Raw genomic sequence first — 26,880 nt, forward strand, 5'->3', positions numbered from 1 at the left:
TTGGAAGAGCACACCACAAATAGATTCAACACTGGAAATGGAACCCCTTAACCCCAATAAATGTTGCAATGTATCCTACCTTGCTGCCCCGATAAGCAGTTCCTTGTCATGTTTGCCACACTGCCACCATGATGGCATGTCGAAGGATGGCTGACATAGTTTGATATGTTCATCTAACTTGGGGTTGACTAGGATCTCTTCCCGGATTTTGTTGAGGAGATCAATACGGGCGAGACACCGACTGGCACGTTCTTCCGTGATGGGATCGACATACACAGTATTTGGAGGCTTGGCTGAAGAGGAAATGATATCGTTATAGTATATCAAGCACTCGTATATGTTTGAATGCATGTTTGTAAAAAACCATAAATCAGATGATTCATGACATCCACTTCTCCACTCTTCATAGGCATATTTTATTTTTTCCATGAAAAACAAAACTGATTCTCATGTCAATTGTATATTCAAGCAGAAAACCCCTATGAAAATTTGGGTAGCATAATTTCTGTTTCTTTTTAAAACAACCTTTATCTTTTCAGTAGTAAACATGATGGACGTGACCGGATTTCATTTACCTGTCTTACCTTCCTCGGGGGTCTTGAACTTGCCACAAACACGCTGACACATGTGGTAGAAAGCATGGAAGTATTCTGCCAATGTGTCGTCATACTTCTTGTCTAGTCTAGCAAAGCATCGGAAACGGTCCCACCTGTACCTTCCGGTAGGTTTGTGGTATTCCACTCCAAATGTTGACACAGTTCTGTAAAAGTCTGCTTCTTCACGCCGTGACCACCGACTGAAAGATAAATATTTACATTACCATTACCTGGTCATTCAAAACAGGTAACACAGGAAGTGTTTGCAGTAATTCTTCTAACAAATACTAAAAACAAAAACAAGAAACACTCACTTTTGTAAGTACTCTTTCTTTTTGGTTTCCCTGATTTTGGTAACTTCCTCAGCTTTAGATCGTCTCTCCATTTTCTGAAAAAAAAAGAAGAGCATAAGTAGGTAACAACTTGCGACAATACAGTGATAGTCATATGTCCCTCATTTCAGTGAGTTGGGTTTAATGCAGCAAATATATATATATACTTATATCATGGCTTGTTGGCTTCATGTTTGTTTGTTGTTTAACGCCGCACTCAGCAATATTCCAGCTGTATGACGGCAGTCTGTAAACAATCAAGTCTGGGCCTGACAATATAGTGATTGACATCATGAGCATTGATCCATGCAATTGGAATACGATGACATGCACCAACCATGTCAGTGAGCCTGACCACCTGATCCAGTTAGTCGTCTCTTACGACAAGCATAGGTTGCTGAAGACCTTTTCTAAGTAGGCTCTTCATGGGTCATGGGAGGAAAGCCCAAAGTAATGTGCGACTACCACTTTGGTGAAACCACAAAATCATGCTGACAAAACCCAAAAAATATTTGGGTCGAACCAGGATTCAAACTGATGAGCACAGGTTTCTGGCATGTCCAAGGGACACAACTCTGCACAGTGAATTGCGAGTGGTTACTTGTACCCTCTCCATTTATGTTAACATACATATTTATTTAAAACAAACCTTGGCCCTCTGCTGGAGTCGGAGTTGTTCTTTCTTGTGGTTCCGCTGATATCCAGTGATTACACGTCTCAGTCGTGTGTTCAACTCAGATGGGTTTGGGAACGGTAATTTGTCACCATCTGTAATACCCACAAAGAATTGTGAACTAAATTAAGGGTTCTTGGGTCCAAGTTTTCTATAACTTCTAAAATCCAGAACATGTCAAATTGTACCTTTTGTAACATACGGGTTATGACAAAGAAAATGTTACTGAACTTGGAACACTGAACTACATACACAAAGTTATAATTTGAAACAGCTTGCCAAGCACCAGTAAAGGACCTACCATCTGTAGGCATGATGGGCTTGGTTGTTTTCTTCACAGGTTCGGGTGCTGAGCACTGTGACAGGTCTTCATCATCTTCATCATCCTTGAGATTCATGGACTTGTCCTCGAGATCATTCTCTTCGTCTCTGCAAAAACCCAAACTCTTACTACACTGTAAACAGGGGAAAAGACAACCCGGATCCACTATATTGAGTGCACACTGATCCTTTGACTGGGGTAATAATGGCGTTAGGCAGGGACAGAAATTAGCACAATCCAGGTTCCTTATGTTGAAGGTATCTTTAGGGCGAGTAGACTTTCAAACATTTTTTATTTTGGAGGATGGGGGCGGGACATTGTTATATGTTATCACTATTGGGGCAAGTATCCATTTTTGGTAAATTTCTATCTCTGTGTTAGCGCTTCAAGCATGCTTCAACAGATGGACTGGTCACTATTGGGCATTATAAATATCCAGTTATCATTATTCACAACAATGCACTCTTCAGTTATGCGAAACTTGAACTCATGGTTTATCCTTTCTTCCCAGCACATCTGGGTGTCCAGGTATCTGTATTAGCATGGCAAGTCATCATCAGAATGCAGAATTGAAAGCTAAAATCATTCTCCTTTCAAAAGCAAACTAGGCTACTGTGCAATGGTTAATGCTTAATTGCCCATGGTCTAATAGTTGACATCAATGCCACAGTAGACTATCGATAAATTCAACTGACTATCAATGAAACAAAACTGGTACACATGTCTGAGTGACATACATATCCAAGCAAAATAAGTGGAACACTCAGACCATAATCAGTGATCACTCAAACTCGCCCAGCATCACCCCTAGCTACAGGACAAGATTGAACTCACTTTTCTCCATCATAATCATCATTCTGTTCTCTGGCCAGCGCCTCACTGTCAGGTGGACCACAACGATGAAGGAACAGGAGAGCAGGGTCAGATCTCATCAAGTTGAATTTCTCATAACCTGCAAGTGAAGATCACCCAGTGTTCATTTATTTATATCATAATTTCATGTTCCTATTCATCAATGTTGTATGAAGATTGCAAGATCATTACATCTTTAGATGTGATTCTCAAAACAAACGAGATGCTCACCATGCTTGAAAACACCAATAAGGAGTGATCTGTCTGATTCTTCATCCCACCACAAAGCAGGCAGTTCACCATCAGCACATGGGGCAGGGATATCGATTTCACTGAAAACATATACACAACATTGACAACCCTAATGAAATTAGACAGTAACTTGCCTAACTCAATAAAAAATACATTTAAATAAAATTTGATATTGTCCCTGTCTAAGTTGAGTTTTAGGACACTTTTTTCACACACATCACAGTAAGAGCCACCAGATATGGGTTTAGCACACTGTATGCGTGTGGGGAATCAAATAAAGGGTTTTTATACCTGTTATGAATATTCACAATTTCCTTATTATGCAGGTAGTAGAGACCATATACAAATGTCCATTAATACAGTAATGGATCCTGGATTTCAGCTTACCTGGCAGGCACACCTTGGAAGACTCGTTCTACTTCATCTCCGATTACTTCTTGTTTGAGGTAGTACAGTAGGCGCACCCGCAGAAGCACCCTGGAGGAGTAACACCAACTTGATAACACCAGGCATACACCATCCTTACTATTCACCTACTTGCATTCATTCAACCTACTGGCTCCAGTCATGTGTCCTAACTTCATAATGCTTAGGAACCAGCAGAAATTACCAAAAGTTTGAAGGTTTTCCAAAATATAATCATATGATCTAGTGACTGAAATAATTTTCAACAGCTGTAATGGTGCACAATATCATACATGTTGAGTTCAGTTTGATCGACAAGGATCTAAATCTAGTATTCTAAAATCTTCAGCAATCGACAACAATCAAAATCTAGCATTCTAAAATCTTCAGCTGATCGACAAGGATCTAAATTATATTATTAAAAAAACTTCAGTTGACCACTACTCACTTGTTTGAGTGTCGGAACAGATGTCTCTTGTACCCATGATCCAGGATGGCGTCAGGGTCAAAGTCTAGAGTGGACGTTTCAAATTCGGGTCCTTTAGAAGTCTGTTTCTGCTTCTTGCCCTTCCGGCCTCTTGGAACAGGGGCGGATAAACCTTTACATAAAAGATTCAGGTGATCAAAGTCATTCATTCAACCAAAGTGTGCATACAAATAGCAAACATATTGAAGCGATTACTTGTATCATAATTTAGCTTCCATATCATGATAAATGGCAACAAACTTGACAAACCTGAGTGATTTTTGAGCTGATCTTCGTCATTCTGAGAAACAAGATCCCAGATGAAGGTTTTGATTCTCTCATCTCCCTTGTAAAACTGGAGGGAATGCACCAACTGTAAAAAAAAAGGATGGTACATATGATACTCTTCTTATGTCCAAAGTCTCATCAATCTCCAATCAAATCTTTATCAATAAGGTAAAAGAATGAAGACTGTCCTTTTTCCTTCATCAGGTTTAAATGTTCATATCTATTGACTGATATGTATTACTAGTACTTACGATAGCCTTTGCAATAACTTCAACATCCTTTTCTTCAAGTCTTCTCTTGAATCTGGCATGAGCAAGTATTTCTGACCATCTGCCCCAGCTGTAATTGTGAACAAGTATAAATTAGAAGTTCTTCATATACAATCATATAGAATTCATTGCATTCCTTACCCTACAGCCTAACATATATTATAGACATTAATGTAAGGTTAATATGAAAACAAATACACTGTGTACATTGCTCCCATATCAGTATGTCGGTTACTTCAAAATAAATGCAATCTTACCCATAAACAAGGAGGTTCTTCTCAACCTTGAAGCACTCAGATCGATGGAAGCCATCACCAGCTTGATCGTCAAGAGGATCAAAGTCGTCATCATTACGGTTCCGACGGCGACCTCGCTTGCCCTTTCTTCCACTACGAAGACCAGAGACCTCTTCCTCTCCACCACTGTCTGATGAAGATTCAAGGTCACTGATTTCCATCATGGCATCCTCATTACCATAGCGTGCTGTCTGTTTCCTCTGACGGGGCTCTTGGATAATCAGAGTATTCTGGAGAGAAGATGACATGGTTTAATTCATGTAGACTTGAGGCAAGGCAAAACAAAGTAGAAGGGGCATTTGACGAGTTAATTTGATTTAATGTACCAAGACTTGACAGGTATACACATCATTTCAGTACAGTCCCTTAAATGCACATATTGTCTTACAAATGCAAATTTTGCATACAAAGAAATGCAAGTAGTGTAAAAGATACTCACTCTGGACTTGAGTTCATCAACATCAATGTCAGCCTTCTTTGCCCACTTCTGCCAGAAGTTGGGATCATTGATATCAATATCACTTCTGTTTGAGGTCATGCTGAAACTGGCCTGCAACACAATAGCATCAGTCATATAAGCCAAGTGTTTAATTTTATCAGCTGTATTCGCAATTCAAGCTGCCGGGAATAACAAAAAAGCCAGTGCTGCAACTGACCTAGCGACACAAGAACAGTGGTTCACTAAAATCATGAGCAAAAGCTTAGTGGATTGGATATTCCAGTGAAGATGTCCAAATTATGACTACTATGTATGGACAGTGTTACCATCTTTATACACATCTTTATTTCTGGTGCATTAGTTGTTGTATATAATATCAGCAATATTCCAGGAAAATCATGTCATCCTGTAAATAATTCACTATGGGTTCAGATTTTAAGAAAACATCAAATGCTCTTGGAGTTGATTGAGAAACAACCAAGTCACCAAGCCTGTCCACCTGATCCTTCATAATCACTAAGACAAGCATAGGTAATTCTAACCCGAAACCCTATAGTAAGTACATGTGTCACCATATCCATACAATGAGTGAGTGAGTGAGTATGGCTTTACGCCATTGGCTTTTAGCAATGTTCCAGCAATATCCCGGCAGGGGACACCAGAAATGGGCTTCACACATTGTACCCATGTCAGAAATCGAACCCGGGTCTTCGGCGTGATGACTGAACGCTTTAACCAATAGGCTACACGACTGCCTCCCATATCAATGCAGGTGTGGACATACCTTAGCAAAGGTGGATCCCTTGCCTTCAGATTCAATCTGAATGACCTGTGTTCTTCTCTGCAGGATCTGGTCAATGTCCTCCTCACAGAACTCATCCCCAGCCTTGTCGTCCTCCATCAGAGCTCCATAAGCACCCTTCTTCAACAGCTCTTCGATCTCCTTCTTTGACATCTGGGATTGCTGCACAACAGGAGTGAGTGAGTGTTAGGATGAGAGTAAGCAACAACACAATGCATCCTGGTGGTGAACAATCCATACTCAGCAGAAATAGAGGTGACTCTCATGAGAACATATTCTGCCCCAAAATAGCATCAGTTTGCAGACTACATTACAGAGAGCAGCGATTGAGTATGTGAGGTGGGAATGAATGTTGTTGTAAGCCAGTCAGCAATATTCAATCAATATCAAGCCAGCCTGTAAAAGACACAAGCAGGCAAACCAAAGGCTTATAGCATGAGTAACAAACTGCTGAGGTAGGATGACACACAATCAGCCAAACCACATGCCTGGGCGCAACTGGAGTTTATAACAAGCATGGGTTGATGGGAACTTGTTCTCCAAAGGTTTCAACAAGAGAAATAAGAGTTCTCTTAGGCTCTTTTCTACGATAACAATATCATAATTACAAGAAAAATTGATAAGCTGTCGATGACAACTAACTATCACAAATTTAATGTTTCATCACTAAACTATGAACTTACAGGGTTGGCACCTTTGTCTCCAGCCATGGACTGAAGCACAGCCTTGTCCAAACCAAGTTTGAGAGATGCACGATCAAACATCTCTCTCTCATATGAGTTGCGTGTGATCAATCTGTATACCTTGACCGACTTCTGTTGTCCGATACGATGGCATCTGGCCTGGGCCTAATGAAATCAAGGGCAAAATACTTCAATTTCTACATTGAGCTTTTTAACAAAATTATTGAAGCAGCAGTCACCTGTTTCTTCTTAAATGTAACAAAATGTAAAATTCAATCTAATATCATGCAATATCACAGCAGAGGAGACCAGAAAAGGGCTTCACACTTCGTACCTAACCCAGGCCTTCAGTGTGATGAGACAATGCCTTACTACCAGGCTACCACACCTCCCAATGTCCTTATTCAAACAAGCAAATAATCTTGCATGAGGCCTTGACCTTTGACAAGGGTAAACAGGGCCGTAAACAGAATGGCAGAAAGCCTCAAGGAATATAGAGCTATCTCGTTTTTTAAACTTCTTGCACATGATTAAAATATGTAATAATAACCAAACTATGGAATCTGCTACCCATAGAGACACGCCACTGGTAGACAAGAAAATGTATCAATCATACTTCAAGTAAAAGCAACTGTGAATGAACTTTTAATCAAAAAGGTACTATTTGATTGTTTGTTGTACCATTGAACTAAGTAAAGTTCCAGCTATATCATGGCAGACTGTAAATAATTGAGTCTGGACCAGACTATACAGTGATTGACATCATGAGCATCAATCAATTCAGTTTGAATACAGTGACATGCATCAACAAAGAAGACCCATTCTTACCCAGATCTTTACAGGGTGCAAACTGGTAGTCCTTAACATGTGAAAGATTGTTTCAATCTAAGGAGGATTCATTTCCTGAGAGGAAATAAGCATTAAAACCAAATAAGATCTCAAAAGGAGATATATGGAACACAATGTCCCAAGGATGGAATTTCATCTTGTATTGCAGTGTGTCTTTTCAAGTGTTCTTCAGTGCAAATAAAATCTTTGATCAAACACATTCCAGATATAACAATGCTTTTATTATAATATTCACAAATAGAACTGATCTTGTAACTTGAAAGCTTACCTGCAGATCATTCTGTGGGTTCCAATCAGAGTCGTATATTATCACAGTATCAGCAGCAGTCAGGTTGATGCCCAGACCACCAGCCCTCGTACATAGCAGGAACACAAATCGATCAGATTCAGGCTTCGAGAATCTGTCAATAGCTTCTTGTCTCAAGTTGCCTCTAATCCTACCATCCAGTCTCTCATACAAGTATCTGAAGGAAATTTTATTTGTTTAATGATTATATTTTGGAGATTATTTCAATCACAAATCTCATTCAAAAACCATGATCAATTAGTTTGCCATTAAACTCTAACGCTAACATTTTACAGACATTTCAAAGGTGTTACTAACTAGGTTCACACCAAATCTGTAGACAATACAGTCACAATTTAACATAGAAAAATTTCCAAAGTACTTCCAATTCCAACAGCAACTCACTTTCTTTGAATGAGGTAGTCTTCCAGAATGTCCAACACCCTGATCATCTGGGAGAAGATAAGGACTTTGTGTCCACCCTGCTTCAGTTTGGGGAGCAACTTGTCCATGAGCACCATCTTGCCACAAGAGTGGACGAGGGCACTGCACAGCTGTTCCGTGTCATTACCATACTTCTCCCTTGCCTCCTCCAAGATCTTATCCTCCGCACCTGAAACATCATCGTCTTATTCAAACCCTTTCAATCATATGGAATTCCTGCAATGGTCCTTATTCATAATTCACTTTTTATACTGCCATGATATCTATTCATTCAATCCAATATTCAGTCTGAACCTGTGATGACTAAATAACACCCATGTCTGGACATTCTGTTATCAGTCAATGTTATGAGAAAGTTCAGTGATGGCTGCTCACCTTGGACAAGGTACGGATGATTGCAGCATTTTCTCAGCTCCATCATGGTGTTCATGAGGTTGGGAACGTTGGCATAACTGCCAGCCTTAGACAAGAAGGTGAAGTTCCTCTCCAATATGGCTCTGTAGTATTTCTTCTGGATGTTTGTCAGCTCCACCTTAAACATCAAAACTGAATTAAGGAACTCTCCTTGAAAACATTGCTTAAGATTTTATCGCTCTTCTCCAATGAAGTCACCCATACAAAACAGTATCGCCATACAGTAAACAATTTTTATTTTACAGTGGTGAGCAATATTCCGAGTAAGTTAGGTTTTAACGCCGATTTGAACAGTGTTCCAGATAGATCACGGCATGTCAGCTTCATGTGGGAGGAAAGACTGAATGATGCAGGTTTTTTGTGCTCATTGTTTCAAAAAGATTACATACTTTTTTAGAAGTGTAGGACATTTCCCCACAAGAACTTTTCCTCGATTTGACAATAAAAATTATATAATTTATATCACAGTTTTATTTACAATTTGTCAAACCACAATGATATAAATATTAAAATTTCATATTTCACCAGCTAGATTATGCGACAGATTTTCTTTGACATATTTCCCGATCCGATGCCATTGTTTCTTCTATACTTTAATACCAGTAGATATTTAAGAGATCATAGACAAGTATTAGGCATTCACTACCAAGTTCCTCTAACTAAAACCGTTACCTCTGGCACCAATACTCAGCATCCTCACTGGGCAAATGTCAAAATCACAATCCCTAACGAGATCCTGTCTGCATGGTTATGCCCAGTGATTGTTAAGGTAAAAAATCCTATCTATAATCAGATAACATAGCATCATATCCTCTTATAATTAGTGGCAAATGTTAGAAAAGCACCTTTTGAACAGATATCCGGAGTCCCCCACAAAATGCAGCATATGTATTTACCTCTACAATGGTTTCTTCTTTTGGTGCCAAGTTTTTCTCTACATCCTCTTTCAACCTTCTCAACATCATTGGTTTCAGTATCTGAAATACAATCACATCTTATGATAAACAAGATCAATACCAACTTCTAAAACAAAAATTATTTACAGCAGCATTAAAGTGTTTGTTTATTTAACCCACAAACAAATCATGACAGCTATTATGACTTAATTCTTATATATCCTGTACCTTTTTCAGTTCGTCAACTTGGCTCTCCGTCTTGAGCTCACCAAAGTCATGCACAAATGACTGAGATGAGTTGAACTTAGTTGGGTTGAGGAAGTTGAGGAGAGAGAAAAGTTCCTCTGTGTTGTTCTGTAGAGGGGTTCCCGTCAACAACACACGATGCTCCTACAACAACCAATGTTTCACATTAAAAATCACTGTCCTCTAGTCTAGTAATGACGCAACGGCCATCCATTATCACAATAGTTTTCAAGTGAGCAAGTAGAATAATAACAAAGTTAATGCAATCATAGCAATAGGTCACAAAGATATTTACCAAATATTATCATTGTTAAATCAAATCCTTCTGAAGTGTAAAGTAGATCATACTTATATCATCAAATGATATACCTGTAAGGCCAATGTGTAGTACGCAATTTATTTTAAGTGCCAATTTGATTATTATCCATTTTGTGCCAAAATTCTACCAAATGAACTGATCTGTTGCCATCATCGTCCATAGATTTTAGTGTACAATGAATTATCATTTGCCGAGATCCAAAGAAATGTTTCTAGATTTTGGATTTAGTCTTGTGTCTTAAATTGCAGACTGGATCATTACAACTGATTTCAATGTCGACGTACAATATCAATCTGGCGTAGTCCTTCCATCAATCGGCAATTCTTGTTCTTCAGTCTGTGTGCCTCATCTATCACAGTCGCTCTCCACTCAATAGTAGTGAGGAGTTCTAGATCAGACAGAATCACCTCGTATGTCGTGATCAGAGCATTGAATCGGTAAATGTTGGGGAGTTTGACGCCCTGAAAGTTGTAAAAATATTTGTCAACAGGTATTCATAAACATATATATATACTGACAACTTATTATTGATGCGGTTGATATACAAATTGCAGCTTGGGGAAAAGTTACCCACCTGATCATCCTTGAAGTACATTTCATATTCTTGCAACATATTTCTGCTGGGGGAGCTTAAAAGAACAAACACTGAATGTTAAACAGCATACATCCATAGTGATACACAGTACATATTTTCCTGTTCATAGAATACAGTCAGCTTAATCTCTGCACATAAAACACCTAGCATAACAGAAAATACAATTGAAATGGTAGACTATTATGTCATTTTTATCACAAATTTCACATTTACATCGACAAACTCTGTTACCTCTTGTTCATTCACCAGAAAGTTTTTGACTGTGCACAATACACAAAAAAGCAATTTCCAAAAATATTGTACCCAAAAATGGGAGCATTACTATTACATAGTTGTACTTATATGCACACGATACACAAGAAAACAAAGATACAAAATTGTAAACTAACCTAGTTTTATTTTGATCAATGGTGCAAATATTATTGAAAGGAAGCATTTTAAAGCTTTATGACATATTTCCCGTACAAGTTAAGGATAAAACTTTCAACAAGACTATGTTTGAATCTGTCAGTACTTACGTTCCATGGTACACAATGACATTCATGTCTGTCCACGTTTCAAATTCCCGTTGCCAGTTTCCTAAAGTTGACAGAGGTACAATCACCAGGTAGGGTCCCTTTACTCCATAATGATACATTTCATACAAGAATGTAATGCTCTGAATTGTCTTTCCTAGACCCATTTCATCAGCAAGGATACAGTTTTGTCTGAAAGAAAGTTGAGCATATCTGTGACATTTCTATAACACCTAATTGACAGAATTTCCTAAAGCCAATATACAAGAATGGGAATATTATTATTTTTAAAAACCCTCAAAGTTAGCTGGAAGTCTGAGGGTCTTTATGATTTATGCTTATATTGCAATGGCATGAATCACAAAAGTGACATGTGATGTATCAAATCTGAGGAATTTATTACATCCCTGAATATAAGAATAACCATTAATTTCTGTTAGATGGTAAAAACATCTGTCATCAAGATGATTCTTGGTCTAAGGGTGGCTGACATACATGAATCACAGAAACATCAATTCATAATAACTGACCTGTTATGGTCCATTATTTTGCCACTCCTACATCTTGGCATTTTGGAGATGAAAATCAGCAGATACAAAACAAAATTGGTCTTACAAAGATGACAAACTAACTTACCCATTGTACCAACAGAATGTGAGCCAGTTGACACCCTCCAGCTGGTACTCTCGCAGTGTGTTACCGCCCTTGTATGACCGTGTTTCATCCAGCTTCTCCCACTGGCCAGGTTTAGGACGAGCTATTTCCTGAAGGAAAATTATCATTTTAACATAAGCAAGGTAGTTCAAGTTTGTGTAATGGATCACTGACATGCTATCTTACGTTTCATTCATGACACCTGTATGGAAACCGTCATGATTATAAGTGCTTTGAAACCCAAAAATGATTCCTAACAGTTATTAGAGAGTATACAAGAAATTCCACAACACTAAAATATGTCAAAGTTCCCACTCACAACTCTATCTTCTTCTGCAGGAATTTCCCTCCACTTCATAAAGAGTTCCACTTTCTTTGGGTCAACATCTTGCTGCAGTTCCCATGTGCTCTCCTCGTACGAGAGACCACGCCACTTGACCAGGTAGTGTGTCAACTGAACCTCTGTGTTAGGATCAGTGGTCACTGACATGTCCAGCACACGGTCAACTTCTACGTAGTCTGGGTTGAAGTATTCATCGTCTTCATTCTGTATCAGTGATCAAAGCCAATATATTACAGTTTTCAAAGTCAACAAATGTTACATTGCAAACCCAAAAATTACAAATGTTTGAACTGCTTCCCCTTGGTTGTTTGAAGTACAGCAGCAAATGTATTGTCACCAATCATCTTCCATAAAGTCAATACCATTTCATCAGGATTTCAAGTGAATGGATATACACAGAACAATATATGATGTTCTCACCTGGTCAAATATGCTATTGAGTTGTAGTTTTTTCAACTTATAGCGCTTTATCTTTGACTGAATCCTCTTATCCTTTTCCAGTTCTGGAACTGTTCTCCATTCACAATGCAAGTATGAGCTGAAACCAAACAATGAATGGTTAGACCATAACAGGAAAATACTTTCATACCAAATAAAATTTACACTACATCTGAATAAACAGCAACCAATATAAATGTTCTGTTCAGTAGCCAGGTTGTTCAATGTGGTCATGAGAAACATTTCTAAACTTTGTATTAAACCAACTAGCATGGTAACTCCATGTGCTAGAAACACTTCAAACAGTTATTTTGTTTGCAGCGAAGGAGTCTAACTGCATCCTCTACACCAGTAATTCAAGGGTTGCCAAAGATGCCAGTGCCAGTGGGGCAAGTGTCAGGCCCAGACAGACTATAGGGAGTTTTCGTTTAGACGCAGCAACTGTGACATCCTTTGTGTCAATTTTTATGCAAGGAATTGTTTGGTCCAGTGGTGAGTCAAGACTTATGGTGTATCGAACTGATGGGAGAGCCAGGATGTGCCGATGACACCATAAACATGTTTACCCCAACAGCACAATGATGTTGACAGTTTTGGCGATAGCACCATAATGTGTGCATAAATATCTAAAACTTGAAGAACCAAAAGGCGAAATTGCAAGGCAACTTTAACAGTACAAAGTTATAATGATAAAATCCCATTATGAACCATACCAACATTATCTCTTTCAACACAATAATGCTAGAACACAAACAGCACTTGTAACAGTAGCATTCCTATGGCAACACAATGTACAGGTCTTCCCACAGGCTTCTGAATCACCAGATTAGAACCAGATAGAAAACCTACTTGGTCCCATGTGATCTGTACTCTAATTTTGTACATAGGCAAAAGGTGCAAGTAATACTTGATGCTAATTGAGGACACACAAGATACTGTGTTCTTATGACCTTGACCTTTGTAATGGCCATGTAATGTCTATTTCTTAAACATGTTCACTGATGGCCTGTTTGCAACACGTCTTTAGTCAAAGTGTTCTGATGTATAGTAAAGAAGAGTATGCATACAGGCTATACAGTGGTGAGGAAATGGTAATTAATCATGAACTTGAAATGTAAGTGCACTCACTAATTCTTGTATTTGACAAAGAACTCCTCTTCTTCTTCTGGCTCCTCAGAACCTTCATCACCATCCTGAATTACAAATATACATTCATAAACACCAACTCATTAAGCAAAACAGTCACACACAACACAAAATATTACTTGACCCCCTGTACTGTATTATTGAAAAAGAAAGCAGAGGAAAATGTGTACCATCTGGTGAATTTGAAAGTAATGAAGTATTGTACATCATGACGTATACATGCTAATGTTTTTAAAAATGCATGGTATCACTGATAGTGATTGATTGTTATCAAATCATTTTTCCCTGTATGTAAACCACAATTCATTATTTTAAACTGAAATTCAACTGCAAAACAAAAACTAACTCAGAAAGCTTTAAGACCTCTAGGTAGACTTGGATATTAACAACATGATACACAGGCTTATTAAGTCAAAACACCTAAGCAAGCACAAATATGAATTTGTATTCTGAAACTAATTGAATGATCAAGACATGGTTAGAAAAAACCATAACAGACAAATGTTGGAAGGCATCTGCTAAATGTGTGTGCCTGAAATGTCACAACAAATAATTGGGATAACACTGTAACGAATGTATGCAGGTCTCTTTGTCTTAAATTTCAAAATGAACCACAATTAGAATTGCATATCAGCTTTTAATGGCAATAAGCTCACACAAGGTGTGTATAAATTAACACAATATTATCTGACAAGGTTATTATTGTTCCAACAGCTGCATTAATTTTGCATAATGTAACAAGTGAAAACACAAACCTCTTTGTCAAACTTCCTCATTCTGTGGCCAAGAATCTTCTCTACAACAATGGCATCTTCGTCTGCAGTATTCTCCTGTATATAGACAATAGCAAAATAATTCTTCACAATATATATGTTTGATGTAAATAGTGAGGACAACTTGATTTTATTTTCATTTGTTAATCCAGTATGTACATCAGTATTTCATGAACAAAACTACCTTCAATTGTTTCCTTAGTTGTGAAATGGATAACTTCTAGACATATTTGACACGCAAGTTCACAAAATGTTAAACAGGCATACAAGACCAATTACCAAAATGAATTCTTCAAATTGAACATGCAGCATGCATAAAAGAAACAGATTGTACCGTTTTCATTTGAAGTGGACCATCAACAGCCTCAATGTCAATATCTGCATTATTGTCATCCGACAAGTTGAGTTCTATGTCATCCAAGTACTTTTTCCTTTTGGTGTTACGAGCTGATCTTCGTTTCTGTCAAATCAATGCAAGAAAACAAACTATAATGATTCATAACTTCAAAATAAAACTACATGTTCTTCTATTTTTATCAGGGAAAAACTATCAACAATACAAGCCTGTAGAACTATTTAAGTGAAAGGCTTTTTATGTAATAACTTGAGAGAAAATCATTCAAATTTGTAAGTATTGTGAAACAGTCTTGTATATTAACAAAGAAACATAATAGAACCATTTCGTGATGACAATCTGGTAAACAAACCTTTGGCTAACATACCCTGCATCTAGTAGATATCACAACTTCATAGTTAGTGAGAGAGTGATTGAGTGAGTATGGTTTTATTCCAGCAATATCATAGCAGTCGACACCAGAAATGAGCTTCAGACATTGTACCCATTAGGGGAATCCAACCCATCCAACCACAAGGCTACCTCATTGCCGACGTTCACAGTGATACGGATAAAAAGACATTACAAACTTGACAACCATAGCTCTTTTTACATTCTGACCTGAGACTAGATAGAAGCATCACAAATGAGTACTGAAACATGTCTCAAGACTGTTTAGCCGACTTACAAGTGACTCGTCTTCTTCCTTTGGTGACCCGGGAGGAGACAAGTCCAGATCAGATACATCTGAAGATTGACGTTTCCGCTTCTTCTTGCTTTTCAGCAACGTGGCAGGAGGCCTGAGAACACATGAAGATCAGTTGGTATAATCAGTATTACGGGTAACATAATCATCTACAACATATTACGCAAAATGGGGTTTAACATCCCATCCAAGATTATTGCACACATGTGTCCAGACTAATGCCAGTTTTATAGTGCGAGCCCACTGAGATACCATGCCACAATTGAAAATGAATACCCTACTCAGACACAGTATACTAACTCTGAGCAGACCAGTCCTTGCCGAGCACCAGGCATGGTAACAACAAGTAGCATCGTTTAACGTCTTTTGGTATGAGGAAGCCAGGGATCGAACCCAGGACCTTCCGCTCTCTAGGTGGACGCTCTACCACTAGACCATGGAGGCGGTGTCTTCAACATGTTAGGTCATGATGAATTCAGAGATGTAATTTCTTAAAGTACGCAAAAAAATTTAACGATGCATATTTTCAAACAGCCATATTGATAGTGATTTATCAAGTTAAAATGTGAGTTGCAACGTCATCAAGCTGCCAACTTAACAGTCTACACGTCTGACTTGTCAACATTGGGTTCTTGTGAAGCACTGTATACCTGTCAGAACAGTCTGTCTATATTTTTGGTGTCCATTCACGATGAAAAGGGAGAGGAAAATAGTGTGAACACTCTTATTTGACAAATATTTGTATTAAGTGAATCGGTTTCAAACTTCCAATAAAGTGTAAATGTCGACCTGCAAAAATTGAGAATGGTGCGCCAAAACATGTCTGTTCACTCATGGAAACCCCACTAAAGTACCAAACCACAATTTGGGGATAGAAAATAGGTGACCATCACTCGAGTGCAGAATAAGTTTACAGACAAGGCATTGGAGGTCACGACTTTTATCAAGGATATTTTTCGTCTTTTGGAATGCAGCTGAATTCTATTGTTGAAGACCTTCTGGTATCTAGTAGAATGTGAGTTTTGATTGACTCTCAATCAAAGTATCAGCAATGACATCTAAACTGTTCAAAAATAGGGTACGTCAGGATGTCTATTCATTTAAGTGGTTAAGTGAATAGATGTTAACATTAAGCTTAGAGTAAGCAGCTTCGGTCTTTCACAAAAACAGGACAAATTGAAGGTTTTACTATCTAACACATCCAAGAGAATGTTATTTGAACAAGATCTTACTTTTTCTTCTTCGGCGTTTTCACTTTTGGTGTCCTGATTCTCTTTTCTTTCTTATCTTTCTTTTCCTTGTTATCCTTCTTGTCCTCACCACCTGTTTCTTCACTACCATCCCCAGTAACCACTGTAGGCAACACGGACACTTCTCCATCAACAACAACGTCAGCCGCAGCCGCAGCCGCAGCCGCAACCACATCCACATCCACATCTTTCTTTTTCTTCCTCTTTTTCACTGGTTTTTCTCCAGTGTCAGGTTTAGGTTTCCTCACACGTTTCTTCTTCTTCGGTGTCTTTTCATCACTTTCAATTTCAGCCACTACGTCTGTGACAGTTGCTGGAATCGTTGCAGGTGAGAGCACATTTGGAACAGCTTGTCCTTGCGCTTGTGCTTTGGCTATTGCCTCAGCAATTATTTTGTCCGCTTTTTCCTGGTGCACATTTTTCTTCTTATTTTTGACTAGATCATCATTTTCATCATTGAGGTCAATATCAAGCATGACTGGGGTGGTGAGACTGTCAAGACTAGGTGGACTAAGGGCAATATGATCTTCCAGGGAGGGGGTCTCTATTCCTAGGCCATCAACCTGGGGCTGAGGCACAGCCTGCAGCAGGGGTGGGGCCTGTGACAGGGGGTCAGGCTCAGCAGCAAACAGAGGCTTTGAGGTAGGTAGAAGTTGAGTCTGGTCTGTCTGCTTGAAAACAAAAAGTAGTGTGGTAAATACAAACTCATGTTTTTTGGTTATAAGAGCATAACAATGTCAATATTCCATGAAAACAAATGTGAACTGCAGTGTTATTTTTCTAACAGATTATCAAAAACATCTTGCTCACCTCAGTTACCACAAAATATTTTTCCTTGATACCACTATGTGTAGATGCAATTGCCTCTTGCTCAATTTGAACAGGATTTTGACAGAACTTTATGAATTTTTTTTATCACAGCTATAACAGTGCAGTGAAATTCTCACACACTAACTTACATCCTCGAGATTATGTAACTACTGAGATATAGGATGTATGGAAATCAAATCATGTGCAACCAATGTCCAACATATATACATCAACAACAAAGGAGATTATTAGCCAAGGAAGAGGAATTAGCCAAGCCAAGATTGATACAAAGGAACATGCTAGGCCCCCAACATCTCAACATCTAAATTACCCCAACCCCTGCAAACAAAGAGCACTTTCTGGCCTACCATGTAGAACCTCCATAAAGTTTTTCACTAGCTTTATCCACCATATAAAAACAGCACAAAGAAATGATGGATAATTTCACATGACTACATTAAGTCAAATCAGCCATCTGGTCTTTGGTGTGCAGTGAGTAGAAAGCACTAGTCTTGTATACAACTACCTCACTATAAGGACAGTGGTAGTGGTCAGCCAGCCTTAAAAGGAGTCACTAATGACATCATCCTCCATAGGTTTTATTGCCTTAATACCCACATGTGCTGCTGGCTGTGGCAGTTGATCATGATCTGATATGCCAATGCCTTACTTACACTGCCTTACATTGAGGACCTATGATAATTGACTGTGTGTCAGGCTCTCGTTACCATGACACCAGGCCTATCAAGCATCAGTGGTAAGCCAGCCTGGCTCCATTGACAAAGTAGATGACCTCAACCTTTCACCTTATGATGCCCACAGCACTGCTAGCCAATGAGAAACCAGTTCACAGATCATATGGTTACCCATGCTGCTAACACTACAGTTTATCATTTTCATCTCACGGCCCACATGTAGCCTAAGGCTTGGTGTCTACAGCTAAGATGTGTTGTATCTGGTGAAAAAGTGTTACAAAGGTTGGCAAAGAGTACTGGGGGTGCCGAGAGCAGCTTTCCACAGCATGAGCCAGGAAGGAGCTGGCCTCCTTGTCAGTCCAGCTGGAAGGGTACACACCTATATTTCCTGAAGCAATCAGAGTGATGCAGCCATAAAAACCCAGTGAGAGGGGCTGGCAGTAGTCTGTGGTTGATGTTAGCGAGGTCTCTGGTCGGACATATTTGAAGGCTTACATCAGCTATCAGCTTGCTGTGTATGATGATGGTCTTATCAGCTGTACTCATTAACCAGAGATGGGGCTATGCACTCCTCCTCACTCTTGCAGCACAGTTCACTCTATGTGTTTTGCTGGGTCGAATAGATTACACCCAATTCTTGGAATTTAGGTAGAGTTGGGAGATTTGATAAAAGTACCACTCAAAAACACAGGAGAATATTTTCATCAAATAAAACACTAAATCTCAGTGTGTGTGTGCCAAAACGTTTGAGACTACTAGCCCGACAATTATGGACAATTATTAGCGAGCTTACTAAACCCAACACACTTTTACTAGACTTGGGCTTAAGACCATGTACATATTACATGTATTAATGTATCTAGACTTTTTCCTTTTCACATTTATCCCAATATCCTTTTTAGAGTTTAAATAGTTTCAGAATTCACACTATCAAATGTTACAAAAGTAACTTGAAACATTCTTAACAGAGATAACATCAAAACTCCAAAACATGTTCTTTGTCTAAAATGTATTAAATTCCATACAGTAACATGCACAATTCATACAAATACGCACATAAAAAACCCTGTTCAAAACACTGGATAAAAAAATACAATTGCCAACTGCTGCATAATAATTTAGAGTCGAACAAGAACATGTGTGTGACGTAATTGTCTAATTATGCAGGTTAAGTTGAACCGAGCACTATTTGAACCGAAAGTCATATTATCCGGCAAGGGTAAAATTAACTTGCATCATCAAATTAACATGCAGGTTTTTGTTATCAGGCACCAGTAGCAGCAGGTTGGCTGTGTTCACTTGCACTGGAGCACATCTGGTAATGGCTTACCACCGTGACCCAGACCTCCTAAACCACATGCTAGACTGAACTGAAAACTATCCCTACCTGACTGTCAGAGCTACACGACCCACACCACGCTTAGGCGAGCAGGAGGAAGATCTTTGTTTGCTAGTACAACATAACACTGCTCGGACCCTTCAAGTCTGACGTCGCTTTTCAATGGTGAAACCTTAGCAGCCAAACGAACATCCTAATGATAATTTTCCAAGCCATAAATCTCCAAATACCGTCAGGTAGAATATTGACGGAACATTTTAAAATAGGAAGTAAGATGCCATGTGCCTAACACTAGAAGTTGCTGATGGTGTGCCCATGGCTAAGCCCCGTGAGAGTGAACAAAGGCCACCTCTAACTGTCATATTCCACCCGACCGACCCCTCCTTTGTCCCCTAGCTCCTACACACCTGTCTAGTAAACGTCACAGCCACATGATCACATCACTCAATGCTGCATGTTCGATACACAACACACTCTCATTGCTTCACTGGCTCTTCAGTAGTAGGGAGTCTATCACTTGTAAAAGCAAACTTGTCAAAAGCAATTAAATATCAATATTTCCTTGTGGTTCCGAAGAATTCGAATTCAAATTTGTTCAATATGCCTACAAAGTCAATTGACAGAGGCAATTGACTGAAGCAGACTCTTGAAATGGAATGAAAAATGCAAATCAGTCAAAATACTATACAAACTTAGAGAAACTACTGCAAAATTTAGGGATTTGGATGGTAAGTGAGTTCATTGTCAACAACCCACAACTGACAATCAATATGACTGACCTTCTTCATGAATAATGTAAAGCTGGATAAAATTCAAAAGGTTCTCTTCTATTAGAGATAGGTATCACCTGAAGTAAAAGTAACATTGGGATCATGAAAAGATAGATAACATCTTTCATTCAAGCCTGCCAAATAATCAAACAAACTATACTACACACAAATTAGGCTTAAGTATCAAGAATGGACTACAAAATCAAGCTGACTGGTTGAGGGGAAGCCATTGTCATACTAAAGAGCCACAAAAATGAATGTGTGTATCATTATGTGAAGACAATTCTCAAATGTGTTACAAATCTGAGGCATTTCACCATGGCAGACTGCAACTGCACATTCAAATACCTGACTTAGACAAAAGTTGGTCACAATTTTCAGGCCTGAATTACCTTGTAGATATGGGTGTGACTGACAAAAGATTGATAACATGACACAGGGATAAATATCACAGCTTACAACAGAAATCCATATAGCTTATGGTACATCTGATAATGAAATGCATCTATGCAATAACTTGTCAGCCACTGTTACATCAACATCTACATCATTGATCCAGGTAAAGCCACATGTTGAAAATAGTCTCAGAACCAGTCTTAGAACAGACAATGAAATGAAAGTCAAATGACAAAGGCTCCTTTCCTCCTACCCATCCAACAACAGACAGTATGCCATGCTGCAAATCATCTAAGATAGGAAGGGGGAGTGAAAGAAGTTGAACTCCCCATGAACCTGCCTAAAATTTTGAACTGCTGAAAATCTGGCAGAGTAGGGGAACTCACTTTTTTTTAGTATACTTACAACACATCCTTGTCTTTATCATTTCAGTTTCAAGTAAATTTACCAGGACAAATCAAACTTGTTTGTATATTTACCTGTAACTATTTAGCAAGAGTACCTTCACCCACACATCTGGGTCAAGTGGTTATAAAACTATAGTATGCATACATATTAGATCAGTTGAGAGGATGTGACACCTTGTTTTCCACCAAGCTTCACTGACTACAATTGTCTGAAGTACAGGCTTTGTTCTCTAGCTTGGGCTCTCTAGCCTTCCCATTGTCTAAGCTATGTGATGTAAGACGGACTAATTAGGCCATGGTTCCTTCACCACCTCCATTCAAGGGGTAATCTTTTCCTTATTCTGGTGGGATAATAGATTTTTTCTGACATTGTGCAAGCTATGGTAACAAAGAGGTAAAGGAATGCGTCTAGAGTGTTTTTACAATCTAATTTTGTAATGGAATTTGGTTTGATTGAAATTTGAAAGTTAGTTGTTCTCGTAAATGAAAATCACTCCTTGTCCTCAGAGTATAAATACAAACTAGAATGGACTCTGAAAATCACACTTACTGATTTGTGAGTATCAATCTCAGATTATCAATGAGAGAGGATCTGGTCAGATACAGGTCAATTCACTCAAAACTTAAACACCATGTATTATGGAAATTAGCACGAACATGTTCATCTTCGATATTGCATCCACTAGTCTCTTACGGTAACTTCCAGACTCGTCAGCACCATACCCGTGCTCGTGGGGTTCACCGAAGTGGGAAATGTCTCAGACCTGCATCACTTCGGGCTTTCCTCCCACATTCAGCTGACATGCCACAATATAACTGTAATACTGTTAAAAGCAGCGTTAAACCCAACTCGCTCATTAGATCTAGAGAATGTTTTAAATGTGGCCGACATGCCTTTGATTATGACAGACATGTACTTTGACACAATATTGTATCAATGATCGAAATGAATTCTTCTCCACCCTCATTGGAAAATTGATGTTCAAATTGAACTTCTGGAAGTAAATGATATGCTTGCACTATTCTTGGGCTCAGTTCAAATAAAATCTGGAGTTATGAACCAGCAAACTTGGGAAACCATATTATTAATATTCTGTGAAAATATCTTAAATTTGACAAATGTATTGGATTATCTCTTCTTTACATCTGTTGTATCGCAATGGCTCTCACTTGTGTACATAACTGATGATGAATATGTTTATATGTCTTGTGTTAATAATGCACCCATTTATGTAAATAGTAGCATCATGCATTTGCTCTGAGAAATATCAGAGATATTGTAATGACAGGTTTGTGTCATTCCACACACAGGGAATGATACAAATCTAAATATCAACTGGTCTGTGTCAAAAGCTAATGAGGCTTCTAACTTGGTTCTTGCACCCTTTTCAGTAGATATTAATGTTAAAATACAGACGACTATGAGTTGAGCTTACAAGACCAAAATTAATTTGACCACTCTGATGTAACTCAGGCTTTAGACTTGTGACTGAAGTGATTAGTCGCAGACTTTTCTGATTTAATAATTTCAAAATGTCCATTTTAATAAAGATGACATAATGAGTAATTCAGTCTTACTTCATAATTTCATCAAGAGGTAAATAGGTATAATTTTGAATGGAGGCAATGATTAAAGTCTTCGTTTAAATTTTATGCGCCTTCCCTGACAAGTCATGAAGGAAAAACACTGCAGCCTTGACATATCTGTCCCATAAATATGAAGTTGGTAATAAATCTTCCCCATGACACCACGATAGTGTTTGATGGAACACACACAGTAGTACCAAGTGACGAAACATCTCAGCTTGTCTTACTTGACAAAATAACCTGTCACAATATTTGACCTATCTATCAATACATTGATACAGTTCAGCTCATGTTCCAATGAAGTTCAAGCCAAGAACGATCTGGTCTGTCAAGGTTCGATTTAAGGAACTTCATTTAACCTGCACCAAGTGCACCAAGTGCACCAAGTGCAAAAGCCAGTTGCATCTGAGTAAAGCAGGTTGCACCCTGGTCCCATAAATTTATCAAAGTTGAAACAAAAGCTGCATAAACTAGTCTAATTAAGTAAAATCTCAGATCTCTGAGTGTCATGAGTTCAAAAACACGGGAACGAGTGAAATAGTATGGTAAGTAAAGCTTAGAGCTACTGAGTGTGTTCAAAGAATCATGTGTGGACAAGTTAGGGTTAGTCGGACACAAAATTGAATTTCTTGGACATTCAAGTACGGCAAGTATGGGTTGCTGAAGACCTGTTCTTTCCCGTAATCTTCACGGGTAATTTCACATAAAAGATATGACAACCATAAGGATGTAACAATGTTATAATACAGTTTTCTTCAATATCTAGTGTCCGAAAAAATGCATGCATACCAATCTTGCATAGGTATACAGGTTTCAAAAGTGTTTATATTAAAAAGTATTCACATATTTACAGCTAGGAGTCATGTCAACAATTAAAATTTGTACCAATTGTCATCGACGACATGTTTCAGCCACCTAATCCCGTTAGTCGCCTCCAACTACACACATTGGTTGGCAACGACCAATTCTTACTCCGATCTTCACAGCAGTGAAAGGAAATCAATGAGCATAAAAACACCAATCTGGGATTTGTACCCAAAATCAATGGATCCTGTCATGACAAAGGGACACAACTGCAGCAACTTAGATGATTTGGCCACCTGTGCCGCCAACACCTGAGCAAGTCAACAATCAAGCTTGTTGTCTTATGTAAAAGATCTTTATCTTCTGTTAAGCTATAAAGAAGAATATAATATTCACAAATCCCTCTCTGAGTGGAGTCTGTATTATTTGTTGATTACAGAGATCTATCAAGCCACTGTCAGGTTGAAAAATGCTTCTAGGTCAGCAGAAAAAGTTCCAAAATTGGAACTAAAATTTCCAAATTGAGATTATGTTCACAACTAATGTTTAAGCTTTGCAAAGATGAGTTGTATTTCATTGACAACAGGTCTGTATACAGAATTACATTGAATGCTGTGTCAAACATGTGAAAATAATCTAATATTACGAAAATATGTATACAAAACAACAGTGGTTTTATCTGCCATAGTAACTTAGATGAAATAATTAGATCCCTGTTTAACCATGTGTAATCACCTACATAAGATGTAGCAGTATCACAAGGAGTACATGTGGTCTTACGAGTCCCACGTTCGGTTTTACAAAAAACGGTCATGCTACCATGAATTTATCTTACTGACATGTTACAATCTGCCATTGTATATGAATTAAAAGAATTTCAAAATTGATACAAAACAGCTGTTCTATTGAGCTGAGGTTATATGGTGCTATGTCACGTGACTTTCATTGACTCGGGGAAAAAATGTGCAGCTTTTTGCTTTGAAGCAGGGTATAGGGGATTTTTAATTCTGCTCAGAAATCCATGTGCAGACAGTCTTCTTCGTGGCGGGGTATAAGGGAATCTATTCTCATGCTGAGAAATTTATTTCCCTCCCAGGCGGGGTACATAGTATTTTATAAAGATTGCATGAATCAATCAGATCTCATCATTCTGACATGGAAGTATAAGAACATTTACCAATAAGCCAGAAATTGTAGTACTACATCGTACGTTTCATTTCCATCATTACACAAGTACAAGGAAATCCCTCTGTTGTTTCCCAATTGATCACAAAAGGGGTAAACTTCCTTTCAATACATGTTCTGAGCAATTTCTATACACATGATTACTAAATCCTAAATACTGGTAAACATCCCTTATGGATTTGAATAAACATGGCAGAAAAATGACAGCTTTGTGAAGACCAGTGGTTGAGAGATGAGAGACGGTCAATCGGTGGCGTAGGTATGATCCTAATACATATTTAATGATTTCAGTTAGAGCAAGATGGAGAGGATGACAGTTTAACACAGCAACTGTCACAGATGGAGTCTGGTGCCTGCCTACCAAGCTAATCACGACCGGCACGGCCAAGCCAAGAGCAGCGGACAGACGCCAGCAGAGAGCGTGTGTCGTTACAACTGGTCAACGACTACTGCTCACCTTCGCTAAAGAAGCCGAGAGAGCAACACAATCAATACAATCATCACAGGCTTTTCCTAGATCAATAGCTACAGGTTGAGAGTGAAGACAGAGGCCCACCACCACCACCACACTTTCAAGACTACACACACACACAACACATCGCTAGCCTCATGGTGTAGCCATTAGAACTTTAGCTCTGACTGGTATGCTTTTTAAAAATGGTGTTCATTATTGATCAGTCTTTGTTAATGAACAGTTCCTTCCCAGATCATGCACATGTTAATGCCAGACCTCAAGATTATTTTCTATTTTGGGAGATGTGTCATTTATACACAAAATACTCCCGACAGAGTTGAAGCATTGTCATGACAAGGGGGGCCTGGTTGACCTTGAAGCTTTTTTCATATAGTAGTTGAATCTAGGGACCCCTAAATCTTTCCTTTTAACATATGACAAGAATCCCTCGACCTCATGATTAATTTGAACCATTAGAAACACCTAAAAATAATCACCAACATAGTATACAAACCTATATACCATATTTCTGAGGTCAAAAACATATTGGTTAATCTTTTAGTTTTATTACCCATAGGGTTTAAAATAACTGAGTTTTATAAAAGTTGTATGTGCACAAGTGCAAATATCACTTCTTCTGGACCAGTGTATTGTTTCCGTCATCAGGGCAGCATTGTTGACATCATCACAATCTTATTGTGACCTAAGGTCAGAATTAAGTCACACTAGACACAATTCTAGAAATGACATCATAGCTAAAGATTGCTGACCACATTAAAAAAAATAGTGGTTTTCTAGGACATTGGTGGATCAAGTCAGAATGGGTAATACAAAAGTTATTACACACCCATGTGTGTCATATTGCTTTTATGAAACTTGTGTAAGAATGCATGTTTTACCCTCGCTCTTGCTCGGTAAATGCAATCATTCTGACACTCATTTCGTAAATTCAATATGACACTCATGCTCCTATAATAATCACTATCTGTTAAACACATTAGTTACATCTTCTATTAATACTTAACACTTGACACAATTATTTCTTCATATTTCTGTACACTGTATGTTTTATGTGACAAGACAAGCTACAAATAGTCATATTTACAAACTGACAACAAAAAAATGGAGGCAATGGATCCAAAACCTGACTATAAAGTAAGTTCATATTTTGTCAACACAACAAATATTATTCTGAAAGAGAATTGCTCATAATAACATCATCCTATAATGACTTATTACATACAGCAACATCTGCTTGCAACTGTGGTGCTTCTCTAATGAATGATGTAAGGATTAAACAAATCAAATGGATTACCTTCATCAAGCATAAACTTGCAATGTAATGATTGATGTTAAGAGAAACATTTTCAGACTGAAAGAAGTGTAACTCACAAAGAATGAATGATGAATACATGTGAAAGATGCCTACATTACGAGCAAAAATGAAACATAGAAAACTGAGGAATTCAAGAGTTCTTCTAAGATTGAACATTTTGAATGACTCCGACAGACACACAATTATGTTTGTTGGCAATAGTCCAGCTACCGGT

At 38.3% G+C, this 26,880-nt stretch overlaps 1 protein-coding gene and 1 non-coding gene across 3 annotated transcripts in view; both read right to left on the minus strand.

Moving 5' to 3' along the window:
- The window catches only part of LOC139454029 (chromodomain-helicase-DNA-binding protein 8-like), a 51,698-nt gene that overhangs the window by 12,424 nt on the left and 12,394 nt on the right, over positions 1 to 26,880 (minus strand). For both annotated transcript variants that reach the window (XM_071235514.1, XM_071235513.1), the window contains exons 3-33: positions 16,866 to 17,554; positions 15,616 to 15,727; positions 14,928 to 15,053; positions 14,576 to 14,650; positions 13,803 to 13,867; positions 12,657 to 12,774; positions 12,213 to 12,440; positions 11,876 to 12,003; positions 11,243 to 11,431; positions 10,704 to 10,758; positions 10,414 to 10,590; positions 9,793 to 9,954; positions 9,565 to 9,645; positions 8,630 to 8,786; positions 8,216 to 8,423; positions 7,793 to 7,988; positions 6,676 to 6,840; positions 5,975 to 6,154; positions 5,191 to 5,301; positions 4,713 to 4,981; positions 4,438 to 4,525; positions 4,169 to 4,271; positions 3,881 to 4,031; positions 3,415 to 3,504; positions 3,007 to 3,107; positions 2,758 to 2,875; positions 1,903 to 2,030; positions 1,578 to 1,696; positions 911 to 984; positions 576 to 796; positions 80 to 293 (exon numbers count right to left, since the gene is read on the minus strand). In XM_071235514.1, coding sequence (XP_071091615.1) covers positions 80 to 293; positions 576 to 796; positions 911 to 984; positions 1,578 to 1,696; positions 1,903 to 2,030; positions 2,758 to 2,875; positions 3,007 to 3,107; positions 3,415 to 3,504; positions 3,881 to 4,031; positions 4,169 to 4,271; positions 4,438 to 4,525; positions 4,713 to 4,981; positions 5,191 to 5,301; positions 5,975 to 6,154; positions 6,676 to 6,840; positions 7,793 to 7,988; positions 8,216 to 8,423; positions 8,630 to 8,786; positions 9,565 to 9,645; positions 9,793 to 9,954; positions 10,414 to 10,590; positions 10,704 to 10,758; positions 11,243 to 11,431; positions 11,876 to 12,003; positions 12,213 to 12,440; positions 12,657 to 12,774; positions 13,803 to 13,867; positions 14,576 to 14,650; positions 14,928 to 15,053; positions 15,616 to 15,727; positions 16,866 to 17,554 — 4,898 coding nt within the window. The remainder of the gene's footprint in view (positions 1 to 79; positions 294 to 575; positions 797 to 910; positions 985 to 1,577; positions 1,697 to 1,902; positions 2,031 to 2,757; positions 2,876 to 3,006; positions 3,108 to 3,414; positions 3,505 to 3,880; positions 4,032 to 4,168; positions 4,272 to 4,437; positions 4,526 to 4,712; positions 4,982 to 5,190; positions 5,302 to 5,974; positions 6,155 to 6,675; positions 6,841 to 7,792; positions 7,989 to 8,215; positions 8,424 to 8,629; positions 8,787 to 9,564; positions 9,646 to 9,792; positions 9,955 to 10,413; positions 10,591 to 10,703; positions 10,759 to 11,242; positions 11,432 to 11,875; positions 12,004 to 12,212; positions 12,441 to 12,656; positions 12,775 to 13,802; positions 13,868 to 14,575; positions 14,651 to 14,927; positions 15,054 to 15,615; positions 15,728 to 16,865; positions 17,555 to 26,880) is intronic.
- On the minus strand, positions 2,385 to 2,485 carry LOC139454600 (small nucleolar RNA U6-53/MBII-28). The gene has a single exon (XR_011652463.1). It is a non-coding gene; the product is annotated as a small nucleolar RNA U6-53/MBII-28 (small nucleolar RNA).

Source organism: Haliotis cracherodii, unplaced genomic scaffold (assembly GCF_022045235.1).
Source record: "Haliotis cracherodii isolate W230 unplaced genomic scaffold, xgHalCrac1.p SCAF_10, whole genome shotgun sequence".
Taxonomy (NCBI): Eukaryota; Metazoa; Mollusca; class Gastropoda; order Lepetellida; family Haliotidae; genus Haliotis; species Haliotis cracherodii.